The sequence below is a fragment of the Hippocampus zosterae genome, chromosome 5 (assembly GCF_025434085.1).
Source record: "Hippocampus zosterae strain Florida chromosome 5, ASM2543408v3, whole genome shotgun sequence".
Lineage (NCBI taxonomy): Eukaryota > Metazoa > Chordata > Actinopteri > Syngnathiformes > Syngnathidae > Hippocampus > Hippocampus zosterae.
Window position 1 is genome coordinate 17417271 of NC_067455.1, and position 19129 is coordinate 17436399.

Genomic DNA, 19129 nt, shown 5'->3' on the forward strand with positions numbered 1-19129 from the left:
TTGGGGCAAAAACGCAAAAATCCTGTTGTGACTTAGATGGCTGATGACATAAGAGGAAATGTGCTATACATGGTCATTTTTTTTTTCGGCCAAAAACGCCTTACTATACATGGTCGTTTTTTTCGGCTAAAAACACCCTACTATACATGGTCATCTGTTGTGTCGTCCCCTTCGCAATACCCCCCCCCCCCCCCCCCGCCCCCAACACTGAACACAAAACAAAACGAAAGTAAATTAGAAGAAACACTCAGACACCACACCACATCACAAACACACATACAGGTGCAGTGAAATCGGGTGGATCACACAGTCAATTCAAGTGCGGTGACTTTTATAATTATTTTTCGGTACCGTGAACATTATATATATCCGTACCGCTTGATCCTCACTAGGGTCGCGGGGGGTGCTGGAGCCCATCCCAGCTGTCTCCGGGCAGTAGGCGGGGGACACCCTGAATCGGTTGCCAGCCAATCGCAGGGCACACATAGACGAACAACCATCCACGCTCACACTCACACCTAGGGACAATTTAGAGTGTTCAATCAGCCTGCCATGCATATTTTCGGAATGTGGGAGGAAACCGGAGCACCCGGAGAAAACCCACGCAGGCCCAGGGAGAACATGCAAACTCCACACAGGGAGGCCGGAGCTGGAATAGAACCCGGTACCTCTGCACTGTGAAGCCGACGTGCTAACCACTGGACTACCGGGCCGCCTCATTATATATATATATATATATATATATATATATATATATATATATATATATATAACTCTTTACTATACATGGTCGGTTTTTTTTTTTGTTAAAACGCCTTACTATTCATGGTCGTTTTTTCGTTGAAAAACGCCTTACTACACATGGTCGTTTTTTTCGGCTAAAAATGCCTTACGATACATGGTCGGTTTGTTGGGGCAAAAACGCAAAAATCCTGTTGTGACTTAGATGGCTGATGACATAAGAGGAAATGTGCTATACATGGTCATTTTTTTTTTCGGCCAAAAATGCCTTACTATACATGGTCGTTATATATATATATATATATATATATATATATATATATATATAATTTTGTGCTTCTAAAAGGTCATCTCATTTATTCACAGAGGAAACTAATGACAATTTAACAGGATGTACATAAGAAGACACATTGTCTGTACTCTGTTTTATTTATGAAACTCAAATGATCAAGAAAAAAATAACACTGCTTCAGACAAGTGAGAAGTAGGCATTAAGCTCACCAGCAGTCTTGTCAGTTAATATACTGAGGACAGAAGTGAACACGTGCCTCTCATTGGAGTCATTTCAAAACATACTGCAGTCTTTCAAAATAGAGGTGACTGCACAAATGCAGCATCCTAATGAGAACCAAAAAACGCACAAGATGGCGGAAACCTTTAAATGGAGGAATGTTTGATTTAGCGTGAACACAAAGTCATTGTTCAGGCAGAACAACGTGTGTTTATTTAACACAATGAAACCAGACTGGATGTCTGATGAGCATCATGTTCAAATATGAGCCGGGGATTTCAAAGTGTGAGTGAATAGACAATGTTCAACTTGTGCACACTTAACTTATCTGCACTCACCTTTTTCTTTTTTGTAAAACAGTGACTGTAGGGTGCTCATTACAGATTCAGTGCAAAAGAACACCCCTAGCTTTAATATGACTTTCTAACAGAACAAAGTCAAAATATTTGAAGAATCCACTGTACACCTGCATCAGGATAGGTACAGTTAAGGATCTTGTCAAGTTATTTTATTCACACAGTTTGTTGCTTTCCCTTGCACAATTTCATTACAATTGATCTGAAGTAATTTGAACTTTTTTTATGGGAGGCGGGGGGGGGGCTCTGATACCTTTGTATCAGATGCTACGCATTTTTTTCGAAAGAGTATGCCTTTGGCACACGATTCAACTTGTCAGGAGAGCAGTTTGGAACGATTTGAGGCATCCAGCACATGATGGGAGGAGGGAAAGGTTAAATCCAGGAGCGTGAGGAAGGACGGCGGAGGTCCCGCTGCAAGCATGCGGCCTCAGTCGTTGATCAGAGCCAGAATCATGCTATTAAAAACAGAGGCCGACCATATGAGTTAATAATGTAAGGCAACATGGGGACTCATTTTCAACATGCCATTGTGTTGTGTGGTCCTCTACCTGTACAAATAAATGAAGAAGCAAAGCAGGTGGTATCCCAGTTTGATCATGGCCTCCTTCATGTGTGATTTGAGCTGCCCCCGGTTGTGGATCTCAGTGGGGTCAAAGACGCCCATGTTGCCCATCGGGACCTTCACGTATCTGCACCGAAAACAGTTTTTTAATTTCACCATGTGGCGACTGAGTTATATCAAGTTATATAAAGAAAGATGATATAAACATAGATTATTTAAACACGTCAGTCTATGGTCAGCGTGTAAGACTTATTTAATAATTTGGGTTTTTATTTAGGAGAGTATTGCTTTGCAGAACAAGGTACTTGTTTCCTATTACATACATCTCAAGGGTAACCAGCAAACAAAAAAGAAAACAAGAATAGAATTGATATAATAATGTGATTTGTTGGCACGATACAGTCCTGAGTTTTGCAGTCCGCACAATCAGTTAAAAATAAAATATTTTGCCGACTGTGCTTCTGTTTGCATTTGATAATTTTGTAAAGCATCTCTACTGGATGCATTTCTCATTTGATACAGATCTGCTTGATGTCACTTCAAAATAAAATGAGAAAAGGTAAGCAGTCTTAATATGTTTTTTGTTTTGTTTTTTTAATACAATTGCTGAAGATATACCATGGCATAGCGTTATCGTGATATAAAATGGCCTAAATCATGATCAATGATTTTTGTTCCAAATCTAGCAGCTCCAATCATGAAAAAATAAGAAACTTGTTTACCTATAAATGTCCCAGGCTGCTACGGGAAGGTTGAGGAAGAAGATGAACCAGTGTGTAGAGACCAGCATCAGCACAGTGGACAGACACTGGCCAACCATCTCTGGTATTACCCACTGAAAACACAACATCCCAAACACAGTGAGGATAACATAAGGATGCTGGCCCATATTAAGTCAAAGTAAACAAAACCATGACCATTAAAAACAATCAAGCAGTCACTACTGAATTGTGCTCATTGACACTGCACATGCTAAAATTCTGAGTATGCTAAGTATGAGGCAAATCGGTGCGTGTTCATAGTCACTGTTTTGTTTAATTATAACACACCCACTATGTACAGTGTATGAAACTTGACAGAAATCAAAGACGTTAAAAATTAATGCCGCTTGAGGTACTGTACACAAATTGATCCTTGTTGATTTGTAAAACATGGACTGCACATAATGGTACTAGTACACGAAGTTTGTCCCAAACGAAACAATGCAGACTTACTTTATTGAGTTTGGAGCAACATGCTCTGGCGTTGATGTAGTCACATTCTAAATCCGACAAGGTAATAATCTGACCTTTAAGTCAAGGTAGTGCAAAACAATATAAACAACAAGTACAGACGAGTAAGACACTCCTATTACTAGTACCCGACAACTACGTTAAATTATCATAAAATCAGCGTAAATGTACTTTGGCTTGAGCGTAGCCCGTCCAATGGAAACAAATTACTGTCCAACTGACTAATGACTGCCATTATGTTTCTGTTGCGTTTGCGAGGAACACTGCCTCGGAAATGATAGCAACATGGCTAATGTGTTAACATGGTAGTTCGGTTTTTCACCAATTTGACGATTTAAAAGACAAAAGTCACAAACGTTTCAAACTTAGTACAACCTTCTACAAACAGGCTCTCCGTACAAACAAGAAAAAATACACAGCAAAGGATACAAAATAGACAGCGAGGAAAATCAGTGCACAACAGTCGATCAGTGACAAAATAAACACGGCGGCGTCCATCTTTTGTGTTATGATTGGGGCAGGACAATATACTGCCACCTTGCGGCTGGGGGTGGCATCTTTCCAGAACTCTACAATCGACTGGAGCATTAGTTCTTCAATGGGGTACGTGAAGTCACTCCAGGGGGTACGTGAGAAAAATATATTATACAGTAGCATCCATGCAAAAATATTTTAGATATTTCAGAAAAAAATATATGTTCATAAAATTAAGTGCATATTCAGTCAGTCGCTGATAGTGTAGTGGTACACTCGTTGGACTTGTGTGCGGGCAGAGTGGGATTGTTTCCCACTCGTTGACGGTGTGGATATGGGTGTGGATGGTCGTTTTTCTCTATATGTGCCCTGCGACTGGTTCAGGGTGGAGTCTGCCGTCCGCACGAAGTCAGCTGCGATAGGCACCAGCAACTCCATGTGACCCTTTTAAGGATAAGCGGTGTTCAAAATGGATGGATGTATTATTCATTGAGCTATTCAATTTAACTATCCCAAAAAGTCAGAGTCTCCCCAATAGCAGGATGGTTCAGCCCAACCGGGGAGGGGGCATGAAAAAGACATTGCTTGGCAGCAGCATATGCTTCTCCAAGACCTGCATGTACCTTTCAGCATTAACAGCCCCATACCATCATAGATCCTGGCTTTTGAACTACAAAACGGTTTGGATGGTTCTTTTCTTCTTTGGAAGACACAATGTCCACAATTCCCAAAATCAATTTGAAATTTGCCCTCGTCAGACCACATAACTCTTTAAGATAAGATATCCTTTATTCGTCCCACACTGGGGAAATTTACAGCCTCCAGCAGCAAGAATGTATGTAGAAAGAAGAAAGAGAAAAAAACAACAAACATCTTTCAATTAAATGCAATATGAACACAAAATGGATAAATCGCAGTACTATTTACAATTTTCCTTCACATCATTTAATTACTATTATTATTATGATTGTTATTTTTTATTCATCAGCCTGACAGCAGTCGGTAGGAACGAGCGTCGGTATCTCTCCTTCTTGCAGCGCGGGTGTAACAGTCTCTGGCTGAAGGAGCTACCAAGTGCTGTCAGGGCGGGCTGGAGGGCGTGGGAGGGACTTTCCACTTTGCATTAGTCCATCTTATATGATCTTGGGACCAGAGAAGCAGGGATTGTTTCTGGCTGTTGCTTTGCAGAGCAGAGTTTTAAGTTGAACTTACGGACGTAGCGCCGAACTGTATTTACTGACATTGGTCATCTGAAGTGTTCCTGAGCCCATGTAGTTACATCCTTTACACACTGATGTCAGTTTTTGAAGCAGTGCTGCATGAGGGTTCGAAGGTCACGGGCACTCAATGTTGGTTTTTGGCCTTGCCGCTTGTATGTCATGATTTGTCCAGCTTCTCTGAACCTAATTCCGAAATTCATATATCCTAAACTGTTCAACTATTTTCTCACACAACTGTTCACAAAGAGCTGAATCTCATCCCATCTTTGCTTGTGAATGACTGAGCAATTCAAATTTTACATCCAATCATGGCACCCACCTGTTCCCAGTTTGCCTGTTCACCTGTGGGATGTTCCAAGCGCAAATTTCATGCCGCCATTTTGTGCTTCTTTCTTGAATGAGAGTGTAGCGGTTTTTATGATAGCAATTATACACAATGCCGGTCACTGGTTTAATAGTGCCGTGCTTTCATATCTGAGAATGTGTTGGGCACGAAGGACACTCAACCCCCAGCGTTAACGTCTCTTAATTAGCTAGCAAGACACATAGCAGCCGTTCAGGCTTGGGGCCATTCCCTCCCCGCACGGAATCTACGCCGAAGAAGAGTGAGTCACTGTAAACACGATGCATAGTTCTTACACATTCAGTAGCAGTGTGCCTGCACTAATCGAGCACACAATATGGTAATCGGTTAGCGCTTTCCGTGTACATGGTGTGTGGCTTCGATCTCCCCAATTTCTTTTTTTTTTTTGTCATGGAAAAATGCACTGCATTTGAGTTTCACATGTACTTCACCATGTTTCTGAAACAATATCATAAATGAAATCCTGCATTTTATTGAGTTTTTAAAGCATGTTTAACGTGTTGTGCTACTTCCATCCATAGACTAAACCACTGTGCCCTCTAATCACCTGGAGAAGATATGTTTTATGCACAACAAGAAATATGTTCCTGCAACATTGAGTCACTTGGCTGTCACATAAGAGTGGGCAGGGCCAACGGAGAGGTAATGAGATCAGAGATTTGAGAATGACAAAGCCAGAGGAGTGGTTTTCTTGGCCCCAGCAATGATGCTTAAATAGAAATGCATCACTTTGCCTGAGGTAAAGAGGTGCAGATGAGCCGGTGAGAGAAGGGAGGGAAATAGAGGCCACAATTATGGCACAGATTTCAGCTGTACTTTATTTGTACGTCAACGTTTGTTGTATTATTTTGAGTAATGTGGCCTTGGAATATTATACTAAAGCACCAGAAGTTACAGCCAGAGGACATTTTATCATTGGAGGAATGTTCCCCCTCCATCGAGGTGTTGACAGATATAACAGTTCCTTTGCTCCCCAGTCTCACAAGTGTGTACGGTAAGTTGGACCTCCGTGTAAATCTAATGCGTAACAATGTTTTTCCACACCATGTGACTTATGACATATGCTCTAGTGTCTCTGATCTCTGAATGTTAATTCTGATTCATTCTGATATCCTTTTTAGTTGTTTTGTTGAATTTGTTTTCCAAGTAGGTTTCAAGTTACTTACATACTGCATTTATATGTAAAGTTGATGTCCGCATGGGCTCAGATGCCATTTTTTGTGGTCGATACTAAATAAAAGGGAAACCAAGACACACTTATTCCATCACTGATGTGTCCTCTGACCTACAGCTATTACTACTACTGTAATGCGATGTTTAAAATAACTCAGATATAGTGCAATAGTTCATCAGTAGATTATAATGTTCACTTAACTGCTACTAATGATCCCGATTTGCTCAACTAATTGAGTTAACCAAAATATGGTACATCGTTCAATATGATACAGCACAGTTGTACACCGCTGTTTCCTAAAACTACAAGTATGAACCTTTTGTTAACATAATACCTCAGTGACTGTCAATCAAAAACGAACTTTTTAAAAAAAAAGATTTCTAAAGGCGAGACACTTGGTGCAGCTTTCTCATGTCATCTGTTCTTTTTTAAAATCACATTATTTATTCCCATGATAATGGGTCTCATTATCATGTTTACGTGGTCGTAATGTTGTGATTGTCCGTGCATAGATATAAACTGTGTCTATCCAATAGATAAATGCATTTAGACCCTCAACAACAATATGTTTTCTGAGTCAACAAATTATTTGTTGATGGCAAGTTTGAATGTGTCGGCCTTCTTGTGAGCGCAAACGTTTTGAAGCCAGACTCCAGGAATAGATGCTCAGTGAAAGATGAGGAAAGCAAGAATTGGACATGAAACAAAAAACGTCACTGGACTCGAATGTTTTCATTGCTAACACGAATGACATGAGGTTGACACATTTTTGATGAGCGGCCACGATCTACCCCACACAACAGATTTGACATAAGCATACAGTACAGAGTGTCAGTCCTGATGGACAGTCAATAGATTTCCCCCAAAATAGCATTTATTATGTAATTTTTACATTAGCTTTTTCAGACTCAATAGTACGAAAACCACTGACATCTTTCTAAATATATATTTGTTTTGAATATTATGTATAATTAATTATAATAGATGAAAATAATTTGCTGTCAATAACTGAGAATCAATCACCACCTTCCGAGTATCGTCATCATCATCAGAGGGTGCCAAGCCTCTAACTGCAACAACCTCAAATTATATGTTTGTTTGTGGCTTGTGTCTTCCTGTTTCCACTTGGTCTCTCGTAAGTGACATGCAGATGCGAATAGAAAAATATGGTGAAGGGAAGAAAGAGTACCGTATACCACATCAGGTGTCAAACATTCATGCTGACAAACAGTCAATCTTGGAAATAAATGAAGACATTTTGAAGGAAAAAAAACGGTATTCTTTGAAGGCCAAGTCAGTGGTCTGATCCCAATCCAACAGAGCATCTTTTTTTACCTACCGTGAGTAAAGGCAGCAAGACCCACAAACAAGAAGGAAGTGAAGGTGGTTGTAGTGAAGGTCCGGGAAAACATCACCAGGGAGAAAACACAGAAATCACTGAGGTCTGTAAGGTCTCCAGGCTTCATACAATTGTTGACTACTATTTAAAATCTGTATCTACACAATTCGGGCGGCCCAGTGGGGCCAGTGGTTAGCGTGTTGACCTTACAGTGCAGAGGTGCAGGGTTCAATTCTGGCGCCGGCCTTCCTGTGTGGAGTTTGCATGTTCTCCCCGAGCCTGCGTGGGTTTTCTCCGGGTACTCCGGTTTCCTCCCACATCCCAAAAACATGCAAGGTACAATAATTGATCCCTCAAAGTAGTCCTTAGGTATGAGACTGAGTGCAGATGTTTGTTCATCTGTGTGTGCCCTGCGATTGGCTACTGCCCGAAGACAACTAGAATAGGCTCCAGCATGCCCGCGACCCTTGTGAGGATAAGCGGATCAGAAAATGGATGAATGGATATACACAATTCACAACTAGATCATCTGAAAAAAAGGACCCTGAAAATTGCGCTTTGGATAGTTTAGTCAGTCGTGACACATTGTGAATGTTTGAAATGCTTATCAATGGGCCTCACAATTAATCTTTCCACGTCTTTTTGCACCATCGTAATACCATTTTGTTAATGTGCAAATGTACAGGGCCCAGTGGAGAAAAATGCATTTGGGTGAATGTGCAAGAGTGCATAGTGTTGTATTAATTATTATTATTTTTTTTTTTTTAACGCAGGTTATCAGTGGGGGACATTGTACTATTGCTGGCTATGATGAATGCAATTGATTTGATGAATAAATCTCCTTTCCTGATGGATCTGGACATCACCCTGGGCTACCGGGTCCATGACTCCTGCAGAGATGTCAGCATGGGTCTGAGAGCCACAGCTGACTTCATTGAGCAGACCAAGTGTGGAACAGGACACGCGAGCTCTCCATGTGATCAACCAGTTGTGGCCATTTTGGGCTCGTCCTTTTCTGAAATGTCGATTGTTGTTGCCAGGCATCTAGCCCTTGACATGATTCCTCAAGTAAGTTTGGAGTTTTTACTCAGTTTGATTTAGATTTATTTCTATCTCGAGGCGGACAGTTCCATGATTTCAATTTATCTTGATTTTCACAAAAACCTAGTGGCCTCTATCTTTGTCCATGCACAGCTTCTCTACAAAACGAATTTTGTTTAATCCGTTGAACAGCATCAGCGCTGCTCTTTTACAAGACCATAACAAAGACCATTTAATTGTATTGAATTTGCCGTATTGGAAAAGAAATGCAAATGCTTCTGACGACCCCTCGGTGTGATAAAGTGCATTTAAAAAAAAAATCACCAAATACTACAACAATAATAATCAACATATACTGTAGATTTGAAAACATTCCTCTAATATTTTTATTCCGGCCGATCTTTGTATTCCACAATTGACCTTTATGCAACCATAGTTATGCATTGCCCAATACAAAAAAAAAAAAAGAGTGGTGGTTAAATCGAGGCTCTGTTACAGCAGTCTTTGTCATAACTAATTCTCCTCATCTTCTTTTCATGTTCAACCCGTTCCCTTTCCCGATGATAACAAACAATGCCCTTTATGCCTGTAGATCAGTTATTCATCAACAGCCGTGATTCTGAGTGACAAGCTCCGCTTCCCCAGCTTCATGAGGACGGTTCCTAATGATCAGCACCAGATAGCCGCCATGATCCAAATCATCAAGCACCACGGTTGGAACTGGGTGGGAATGGTCATCACGGATGGTGATTACGGTCGCTCGGCACTTGAGCACTTTGCCGATCAAGCCGCGAAAAGCGGAATCTGTCTGGCATTCAAATGCATCCTTCCGAACACCGGTACGGCTGAGGACTTAAACTACGCTTTCAGAATGGCCGTCCAAACCATCTATCAAAATCCGAAGGCGCAGGTCATTGTGTCCTTTTCAAAGTCGTCTCACATGAAAGACATTTACCAGGAAATGAGGAATGAGGTTCTGAGAAAAGGGCAAAGCATGGAGTCCATGAGGAGAGTGTGGTTGGCCAGTGACAGCTGGTCCATGGCGAGCTACGTGCAAGGAGACCTCAGCCTCGCGGATATAGGACAGGTCGTGGGCTTCAACTTCAAAACCAACAAAGCTTCATCCTTCAACGAGTACCTGGACAGGCTGGAGGCGACCGGCTCCAACAACACATCGAGCGACACCTTGCTGCAAGAATTCACCAGGCTGACGAATACCAGCGACCCTTCCGGAAACGCTGTGCTGCCATCTCAAGCGGTGAAGACCATCAGAGAAAACATGAACCCGGCCACGGTCTCGAGTGTCGAATTGGCTTTGGCCGCCGTAGCTCAAGCTATAGCTTCTCTCTGCAGGAGCAGAGATTGCAAAACTCCCGGCAACCTGCAACCCTGGGAGGTACAGTCAATATTACCCACTTACCGAAGTAATATTGAAGAACAACCGCATACACACCTTTGAATCTAATGCTAAAATGGTGGTGGAGAACAGCTGCTAGGTAACAACATTGTCATTGAGTAAACAATGAATCAATTTCCAGAAGAGGTGGCTTGGGGTAAGCCCAAAGGAAACAGGAAATCAATTGTAAAGTGAAAGAAATACAACGTGAAAGCTAAAACATTGAAAGAGATTCAAATACTTGAAATGTTTTTGAGATGTGCACTTAGAGGAAGAGATGAAGTGGGTTATTTATTGTTGGCATTAGACTTAGGCAAACCTCTCGGTATGATGGTACTCTATTTCCCGGTTAACCACATCTAAATCTGTGACGCACAAGGAATTTGATTAGTTCACTGATAACACCAGCAGTGTATGTGGCTCACATCCACATTGAAAACAAAAAACAAAAACCATTTTAACTGGTGTATGCCATTTCATTTTGATGGTTAAACACACACACACAAATATGAAGGGAAACTTCATTCACCATACGCTTTCTTAAAATGTGCCTGAAAGTGACCCACCCCCCCATGAATTTAAACAGCATAAGTAGAAAATGGATGACTGGACAAAATTGTATTGCCACAAGGAAAAGCCAACATGAAATACAGCCAGAATATTGTGGTTAAAAGAAAAGCGAGAAGACAATATCTTCAAGAAAAAAATTGTTAATATTAAGGTTTTTATTTCTCTGCAGGTATTGGAAGCACTTCGCGGAAATGAATTTGATTGTAATGGGAGGAAATACACATTTGACAACCAAGGTGACATCAACCAAGGTTATGATGTTACCCTCTGGAGGTCAATCGAAGGGAAAATTGACGTCCATGACATCGTGGCTGAGTACAGCCCACAAGTCAGCAGCTTCACCCTAACGGACAGCAACTCCACGGGTCGTTTTCACGACTTGCAGGTGACCCCCCATCCCTCTGCCCCACCTCCATATCACTTTGTAAAACACAAACACAGTGTATGCTTACTGAATTGATTTTATTGTAACGAGCAACTTCTCGCATAAGAAGCCCGCCTCGGTGAAATCTTACTTATTACATAAAGCGGGACTTCGAATGACGTTGACACAGCGCTCGCGAAGGAGAAAAAAAGAAGAAAAGACTGCTAATATATTTTCTCCTTGCTTCACAGCGAATAGTATCAAAATGTTCCAATAGCTGCATGCCTGGGGAGTTCAAGAAAACATCGGAGGGGCTACACACTTGTTGCTATGAGTGCATCAACTGTACGGAGAATTACTACTCCAACGACACAGGCAAGTAATTAGCCCGTGGGTGCAGACATACTGCGCACAGGGCGTCCTTCGGCTTTCGTGCGCCAACACAAAGTGAAATTAATTATCCTACAGTCAGGCAAGGCACACACGCACCTTGTGAGTGAAGCTTCACTTGGTTTGATTACAAGCAAAGACGTAAATATGATTTGAGATAGTTGGGAAAAAGACTCACTGCGCCACGTATACGAGCCTTTTTTTTTTAAAGATGAGTTTGTTTTTTTTAAATGTCACAGTACTGTGTTGCAATATGCAGTTCAACTCTCTTGTATCCGTGGGACACCTGAATGAAAGAGGACAAACATTAAAGATCAAGTTCTTTGTCTTTTTAAAACTATTTTTGACCTTTAAATAGTTAGATTTTTAATCAAGGGTAGCACAACGTTCTCAATCCAGGAAAGTTTGTTTGTTAAACAGCTGGTAAGTTAATTGACAAAATCTCAAAACAAATAAACTGTGATAAACAGATATGGTTGATTGAAACATTGAACGGATTATTACTTCTTAGTGTATTTCCTGACAGAGACCGAGACAAACTTGAAGCTTTCGATGCTAACATGAGCTCGAGTGCTAAGTAAACCTGTTTTGCGTGCACAAGAAAGTGGAAGGTTTGGAGGGCTTTGACGGGAAGCAGCTTGGTTTCATTCGCACGCTACTTGCATGCTTTTCATTCAATAGAGTTTCTCATTTTCCAAACCTAATTTGGGTGTGACAATGTTATTTGTGCATCATTGTTATCAGTGCGCCGGGTGTTTGATGTTCCTGCTCGAAGCTCCAGACCCTATTGTGTAGCGCAAGTGATTGCCGTCTGCTATTCCAAGTTGAAGTCAGGGTTAGGGTTAGAGGGTCAAAAGAGACAATTAGTGCTCTTGAAAGAGCAGTTGCAAATTACCTGCAAGGTGAAACTCCAACACACAATTGTCGACACATTGTCTCCATCCTTTTCATTGTCTTAAACCAGAGGTGGGCAAAATACGGCCCGCGGGCCGAATCCGGCCCGTTGGTCTTTTTAATCCGGCCCGCCGAAGGTCGGTCTACAATTAAGGTTCGATGTGAATTATTGCATTCATTTCAATTTGACTTGTAATGACAGGCATTTCACCAAGAGGAGGCGCATTGACTTGAAGTTGCAGAACACAGGGGGGGGGGGGGGGGGATCTTTTTGATCACCCAGGACCTCTGTATCGCTCTACTTCTACTGGTCTGATCACAACCCATCTGCAGAAATTCACAGTCTAAAATAGGTCATCAACAACACTGTTAAAAAAAAAGTATATTAATACAGTACGTTCATGCTTTTGTTGATGTTTGATATGGACTGTCAACAAATGCAGTTTTTTTTAATGTACCATAGCTCGTGCTGACCTGGCCCTTCTGTCAAATTTTAGAAGTCAATGCGGCCCCCGAGCCAAAAAGTTTGCCCACCCCCGTCTTAAACGAACCGCATGAATTCACTGGATACTCACCAACGGCCCTCTTCCTTCTTCCAGATATGGACGAATGCATGAGCTGCGATAAAAAAACGGAGTGGTCCCCTCAGGGAAGCGCCACATGCTTGCCGAAAACTGTCATCTTCTTCACGTGGCAGGACCGCTTTGCCGTGGCGCTCCTGGCGTTCTCAGGTCTGGGCATCCTGCTAGTACTGCTGGTGTCGGCACTGTTTCTCCATAAGCGAGACACCCCTGTGGTGAGAGCCGCTGGAGGACCCCTGACTCAGGTCATCCTGTACTCTTTGGTTGTAAGTTTCATCAGCGTCGTGCTGTTTGTCGGCCGGCCTGGCTCCCTCCAGTGTAAAGTGCGACAAGTGCTCTTTGGCGTCAGCTTCACTGTGTGCGTGTCCTGCATCCTGGTCAAATCCCTGAAGATCCTTCTGGCATTCCAGTCGAATATCGAGATACAAGGAGCGCTCCGGAAAGTCTACCAGTCCTACTTAATTGTCGTTGCCTGTGTAGCGTTACAGGTTATTATTTGCATCTGCTGGCTGGTCCTCAAGAGCCCTTATAAACATGTTGTTTTGCAGCCCAAAACTATGTTGGAATTCTGTCATGAAGGATCATACGTGGCCTTTGGCGTGATGCTAGGCTATATTGCACTTTTGGCTTTTGTTTGTTTCGTCTGTGCCTTCGTGGGGCGTAAATTACCACAGCGGTACAATGAGGCGAAATTCATTACCTTCAGCATGCTGCTTTACCTCACCTCCTGGATGATTTTCGTCCCCATCTACATCACCGCTGATGGAGTGTATCTTCCGGCTGTGGAAATGGTGGTCATTCTCATCTCCAATTATGGCATCATTGGCTGTCATTTCCTCCCAAAGTGCTACATAATTCTTTTTCGGAAAGCCCAAAACACCAGCAGTGCTTTCAGGGAAAAGCTGTATCAGTATAATGTCAAAAGTACAGAATCGTTTTCTGTGTCTGGGACTTCAGTGTCAGAGAAACATTTTAACAATAAGGAGAGTGTCAGACATTCCCCGTCTGAAAAGGACTTCGTCAAACCTGGTGCGGAGAAAAACTACAGCAACAGAGCTACTTTCAGAGTTTCGTACAGAGGGCAAAATAAAGTCAGCGACCGATGCAGTTCCCACAGAAGAAGCCTCAGCTTACCGGCTTTCCCGGACTAAAAACGAAAAACTGTCAATCCATTGTCTAGCTCATGAGGGTGTTACAAGACAACACGAATCTCTGTAAATATTAACCTTGTCAAAAGATTGCTCCACTGGTGAGTTATTTTTACAACAAGCGTGCGGGCTACTCATGTGGTCCTGGGGGTCGGGGGGGGGGGGGGCTACCCGGTGGTGACCCCTGCTCTCTAATTATCCCTATAACCCCGCACAAAAATGAGCGAATCACTCAATTCTGAGGAAAACCAACAAAATAACACTTCACGATACGCCACTAGTACTTTGTTGCACCACCTCTGGCTTTGCTAACAGCTCTAATTAGTGATAAACAGAGCTCAATCTGGCGCCAACTTTGTCAGCTTGCTTTTGCCAGATCAATTTTGCAGGTTGGAGCTTTGCTGTTGACCTTATTTGTCTTTGTTTGGCTAGATGCACACTCAACTTGATCATCCCCAAACGTCCATTCAATTGATGGAATAAGAAAAGTGTCTCAAACGTCAGTGACAAGTTATGCTTCTATTGAAGACGTAATGGCAGACGTCCCCCCCCCCCCGTGCCTTTACCTGACATGCAGCCCCTTATGATCAATGACTGTGGGAATGTTCACGTTTTCTTCCGACAGTCACCTTCATAAATCTCATTGGAACGGCATTAAACAAATGTTTCAGCGTCATTACCTTGCCCAATGCAGAATCGCAATTCATCTACTGTCTACAATTTCTTTTCCTTAGCCCACTGTGCATTTGGTTGTTTTTTTTCCCTGTTTAGGTGTTATTATTGATGGCTTTCGTTTAGCTTTTCTGGATATACCGGTAAATCCCATTTCCTTGAGTTTGGTTTTTTTAAATGGCTAGACGCTTTGATGTCTTAAGATAAGATAAGATAACCTTTATTTGTCCCACACTGAGGAAACTACCTTGGTCTACAGTACCAGAGTGCTTGCCTTTGACAAACTTCCCCGGTTGTTTGTACTTGTTTTGGATTTTAGACACAGGTGGCCGTGAACAATCACCTTGTGCAGCATCGCGTGATGGTTTACCTTCTTTCGAAAGTTTGGTAATCCTCCCTTTTGTTTTAATTGAACCATGATTCATGTCAGTCTACTTGGTGCAACAGCTCTCCGAGGTATACTCACTAGTGTTTAATTGCAGACTTGCAAGCAGTTCCAATCTGATATAGCTATTAGTTTTGGGAATGGAAATTTACAGGGTGATTCCGGTTTTTTTTCTTTAGAATTGAATGATTCCATAATATTTTGACTTTGTTGAGTCTAAATAATGTAACTACTGCATTTTTTTCTTGATATTTTTTTTGTCTTTCTTTGAACCCGTTAAGTTGCCATTGAAATGACTAGTTTTATGTCATGTCTGTGATCTACTTTTTTAATACAAATTGAAACAACTAAATGAACATCCTCTGAAATTAATGATTCTGTATTTTTTTTTTTACCATGAATATTATGAACATTTTTTTGCCAGGGGTTTTAGGTGTGACTGTGAACATGTGTTTGTCTCAATGTATCCTGTGATTGACTGGAGATAGAGAAAATGGATAGCTATATTGTATATCCAATGCCCAATAATCTTGAAAACACAAGAACACAGGTGATGAGGTGTCAGTCTAGTGGTTCTCACATGTGATTTGGATTAAGAAACTGCAGTCCTGAATACCTTCAACAAAAATGTTGACGTTGACTGGCATTCAGGAATGTGGACGAGCTAAGTCTGAACTCTTCATCATGGCACAAGTGTAACTAGATCCTGTTCGCGCAAAATGCATAGTTGTTTAATTAACATGCTGGCACAGCTTTCAGAACGGCAGGTAATGCAAAGGGACCTTTATAAAAAACACATATTTTCGCTATGTCCAACAACAATGGAGTCCAGTTGAAAAAGGGTTGGCTTTCTTTGTTTGTGCTGATGGCGCATGTAAAGAGCAGCATTGTACTGAGTGTATCCTGCTTCACTTCCTCTATTTAACCTCAGCTTATGTAATTCATCAAACATCTGATTTAAGAGTTAACGGTCAACCTCTTTGCATCGAAGATAATGAGGCTACATATTCATGGCGCACTGTACTATTACGAAATCACCAACTACTTCAAGGAACTATGATGTACTGTGCAATTAGGGCGTGTGCCGATATCGGGAACCCATTAGATTTCGGAGTGAAACTAGATAAAGTTGTAGATCTGTCATCCCCGCTGTTTTTGCAAGGGCATTCTTTGCAATTTCTTTGTGAATTGTTCATTGCACAACGGAGGCCCACGAAATAGGTGGGCGTCTGTGTACAATTTTGGTGCTTATCCAAATTCGGGTCATCAGTCTGTGCTCAGTGTCAATTGTCGAGTATGCGTGAGTTCATTCAAAATCCCAAATCTCCACAAAAAATATTTAAGATTTTTTTCTTTAATTGAAAAAAAAGATCATCCACAAGAATGCAAATTCACAAGTGCCAAACCACGAGTACGTGTGGGTCAGGTGGATTTTTGTCTCCCAAAACGAGTAAACCTCTGTTTAGCCATGAACAGAATTGAAGTAATGCCCACCCACGCCGGTCATAAAATGTGTTAAAATAAATGAAACACATGCTTGAAATCCTCAGCCGGTCATAGAATTTGTTAAAATAAATGAAACACATGCTTGAAATCCTCATCTCGGGTGAAAAAAAAGATGAGGGATTAATTTATATGTGTCCAATATTTGTGCTCATTATTGTGTTTTTGAAGGACATCCTTTTCGGTCACTTCTATGAAACAATCAGGAAACAGAAGTGGTGTCGACGCGTCAGGCATGCCATGTCGATACCATTATTTATTTTTAGATGCGTGCAAGTGATTTAATCTTTTGACCTATTTGTGTCCATCAAGGCCACCTCGGTATTTCCCACAGTCGGGAAATCAGATTAAAAGATGAATTAATTCAAACAATTACTGGTGTCAGAGCAAGAACATAACAGCCTCAGGTGCGGCATGTCATCACGTTTCACGCACACAGAAAAGCCTCAACTGCAAACTTGTCAGTCCAGTTTTTGACAAAGACACGGCACATTTGAGAGGCGGGGAGGTTGAAGAAAACGTTTTGTTCCTCGATGAATTCCATCAAATCAGTATCAGTCATTCTCCGTTTATTACTGTGTCGATGTCAAAAGATACATATGGGAAAGTGGTGTTTTACCAAAAAATTTAAATAATTATAACAAAAAAATCTCAGGGTCAAGATTTAAGGGATGCAAGCGGCTAATTGCCCTAAAACCTGAACAGATGTTCATGTGAAGTTTTCTTGAAAATGTAACTGAGCTGAAATGGCTTGACGCGTCCTCTCTTTGTTAAGGATTTCCAAATACTTTATCACAATGAACAACTTGATGGTGGTTTCCCATAGTTCATTATACGGTCTATTTGCGTAAGAATCATTTGTAAAATGACGTACGTAAGTATTGGGGTTTGGTTCTACAAGTCTTTAAGTATTGGCCAATGCAAAATATTTTAACATTATTTTTGTTTAGCTTTTATAGACAGTGAACGCCCGCATATTCATGGCTCAGCATTGACAAATTCACCTATTAGTGTTATTGGGGGTAGTGGGGTTATCGTCCATTATTTACTGAGAAACTTGTCTATTCCATTAGAATGGGGCCAGGACAAAGCAATAAAAGTATTATTTTGGCATTTTGGTGTTATTGTCAAGTTTCATTCGTTTGTTTGTTTCATTTGTGGATGAGATGTCCACTGTTGTTGGCAGTCTTTAAATGTACCATATATGAAGGAACAGTGAAAGTGAAAGTCAAAGTTTGTGTTTGCTTCTCTCATTTTGCAGCTGTTAGCCCCTGTATTCGACTTAGAATGGGCCTTAGCTATTTGCCTGTATTCCCTGACATTAATTATTGTGTGTAAATGCCATAAAGTGAGTTTAAAGACATACCATTTTTTAAAATAAAGTTCTAGTGTGCATATTTGTTTGTCCATGTGTGTGGTCACATCGGTTTGATTGATGGAAATATCTTATCAACCATTGGAAATGTTTATGGTAATACCTATTAAGCTATTTGAGCTAGCTGTGCATAGCATTTCAAACCATAAAAGGCTGTGATGGCAAGAGGTGATGGTAAGAAAACTAAATCATAAGGAGGTTGAAATCTAGAAGACGAGAAACTCGTCAGGCAAAATGTGCTGACCTTTGCGTGAACCTTTGCTTCAAACCCCAGAACGGTGCAGTAAGTGATGGTTGGCATCAAGCAGAGGTGAAGTCCTATATTGTTGTCAGTAGTTAAAATAGCTATATACAGTAATACCCAGGTGACCCAAATAACGCTTAAGAAAATATAATATGAAGGAAGTAAACACAATCATAAAACAAAATGGGCACACAGTGCGCACAGCACTACAAGAAGAAAGAGGCAAGACAAAATACTGTGCATTCCCTCAAATGACAGAAGTAACAAAAGTATGAATAATTTGATTTGAGAATCGATTTTAGAACACAGAGTTGGTTTTGGGTTTATCGGTATTTCTGTATCAATCTGCATGGCACTACTCTATCAAATTTCATGAAAATCATGTGTGGGTGTGTGTGACTTGGGAGGCAAGGAGCAGCTAAAATTAGCCTTTGCTGCTGTCTGCTGTCACTTCATGTGAATTCTCCTTTGCCCATAGGAAAAAAAGGCGTGTTCGCTGAGAGAATACCTGTCCTATGTATTTCCTCCTCACAGTCATTTTTAAAAGGTCTGGCCTGGGGGGGGGCTCAGTGGAGCTGGTTCATCAGTAA

At 41.3% G+C, this 19129-nt stretch overlaps 2 protein-coding genes across 2 annotated transcripts; one reads left to right on the forward strand and one right to left on the reverse strand.

Moving 5' to 3' along the window:
* Positions 1–1135: 1135 nt before the first annotated feature.
* Positions 1136–3916, reverse strand: cnih4 (cornichon family AMPA receptor auxiliary protein 4). The gene is made up of 5 exons (XM_052066604.1): positions 3835–3916; positions 3388–3456; positions 2896–3008; positions 2160–2300; positions 1136–2066 (listed from the first exon to the last, which is right to left on the reverse strand). Exons 1-5 carry the CDS (start codon positions 3901–3903, stop codon positions 2039–2041), a joined length of 420 nt encoding a protein of 139 aa, XP_051922564.1. The 5' UTR covers positions 3904–3916; the 3' UTR covers positions 1136–2038.
* Positions 3917–6162: 2246 nt separating this feature from the next.
* gprc6a (G protein-coupled receptor, class C, group 6, member A) lies at positions 6163–18317 on the forward strand. Its single transcript, XM_052066550.1, has 6 exons — positions 6163–6457; positions 8750–9044; positions 9610–10413; positions 11153–11368; positions 11599–11722; positions 13231–18317. Exons 1-6 carry the CDS (start codon positions 6258–6260, stop codon positions 14361–14363), a joined length of 2772 nt encoding a protein of 923 aa, XP_051922510.1. The 5' UTR covers positions 6163–6257; the 3' UTR covers positions 14364–18317.
* The last annotated feature ends 812 nt before the right edge of the window (positions 18318–19129 follow it).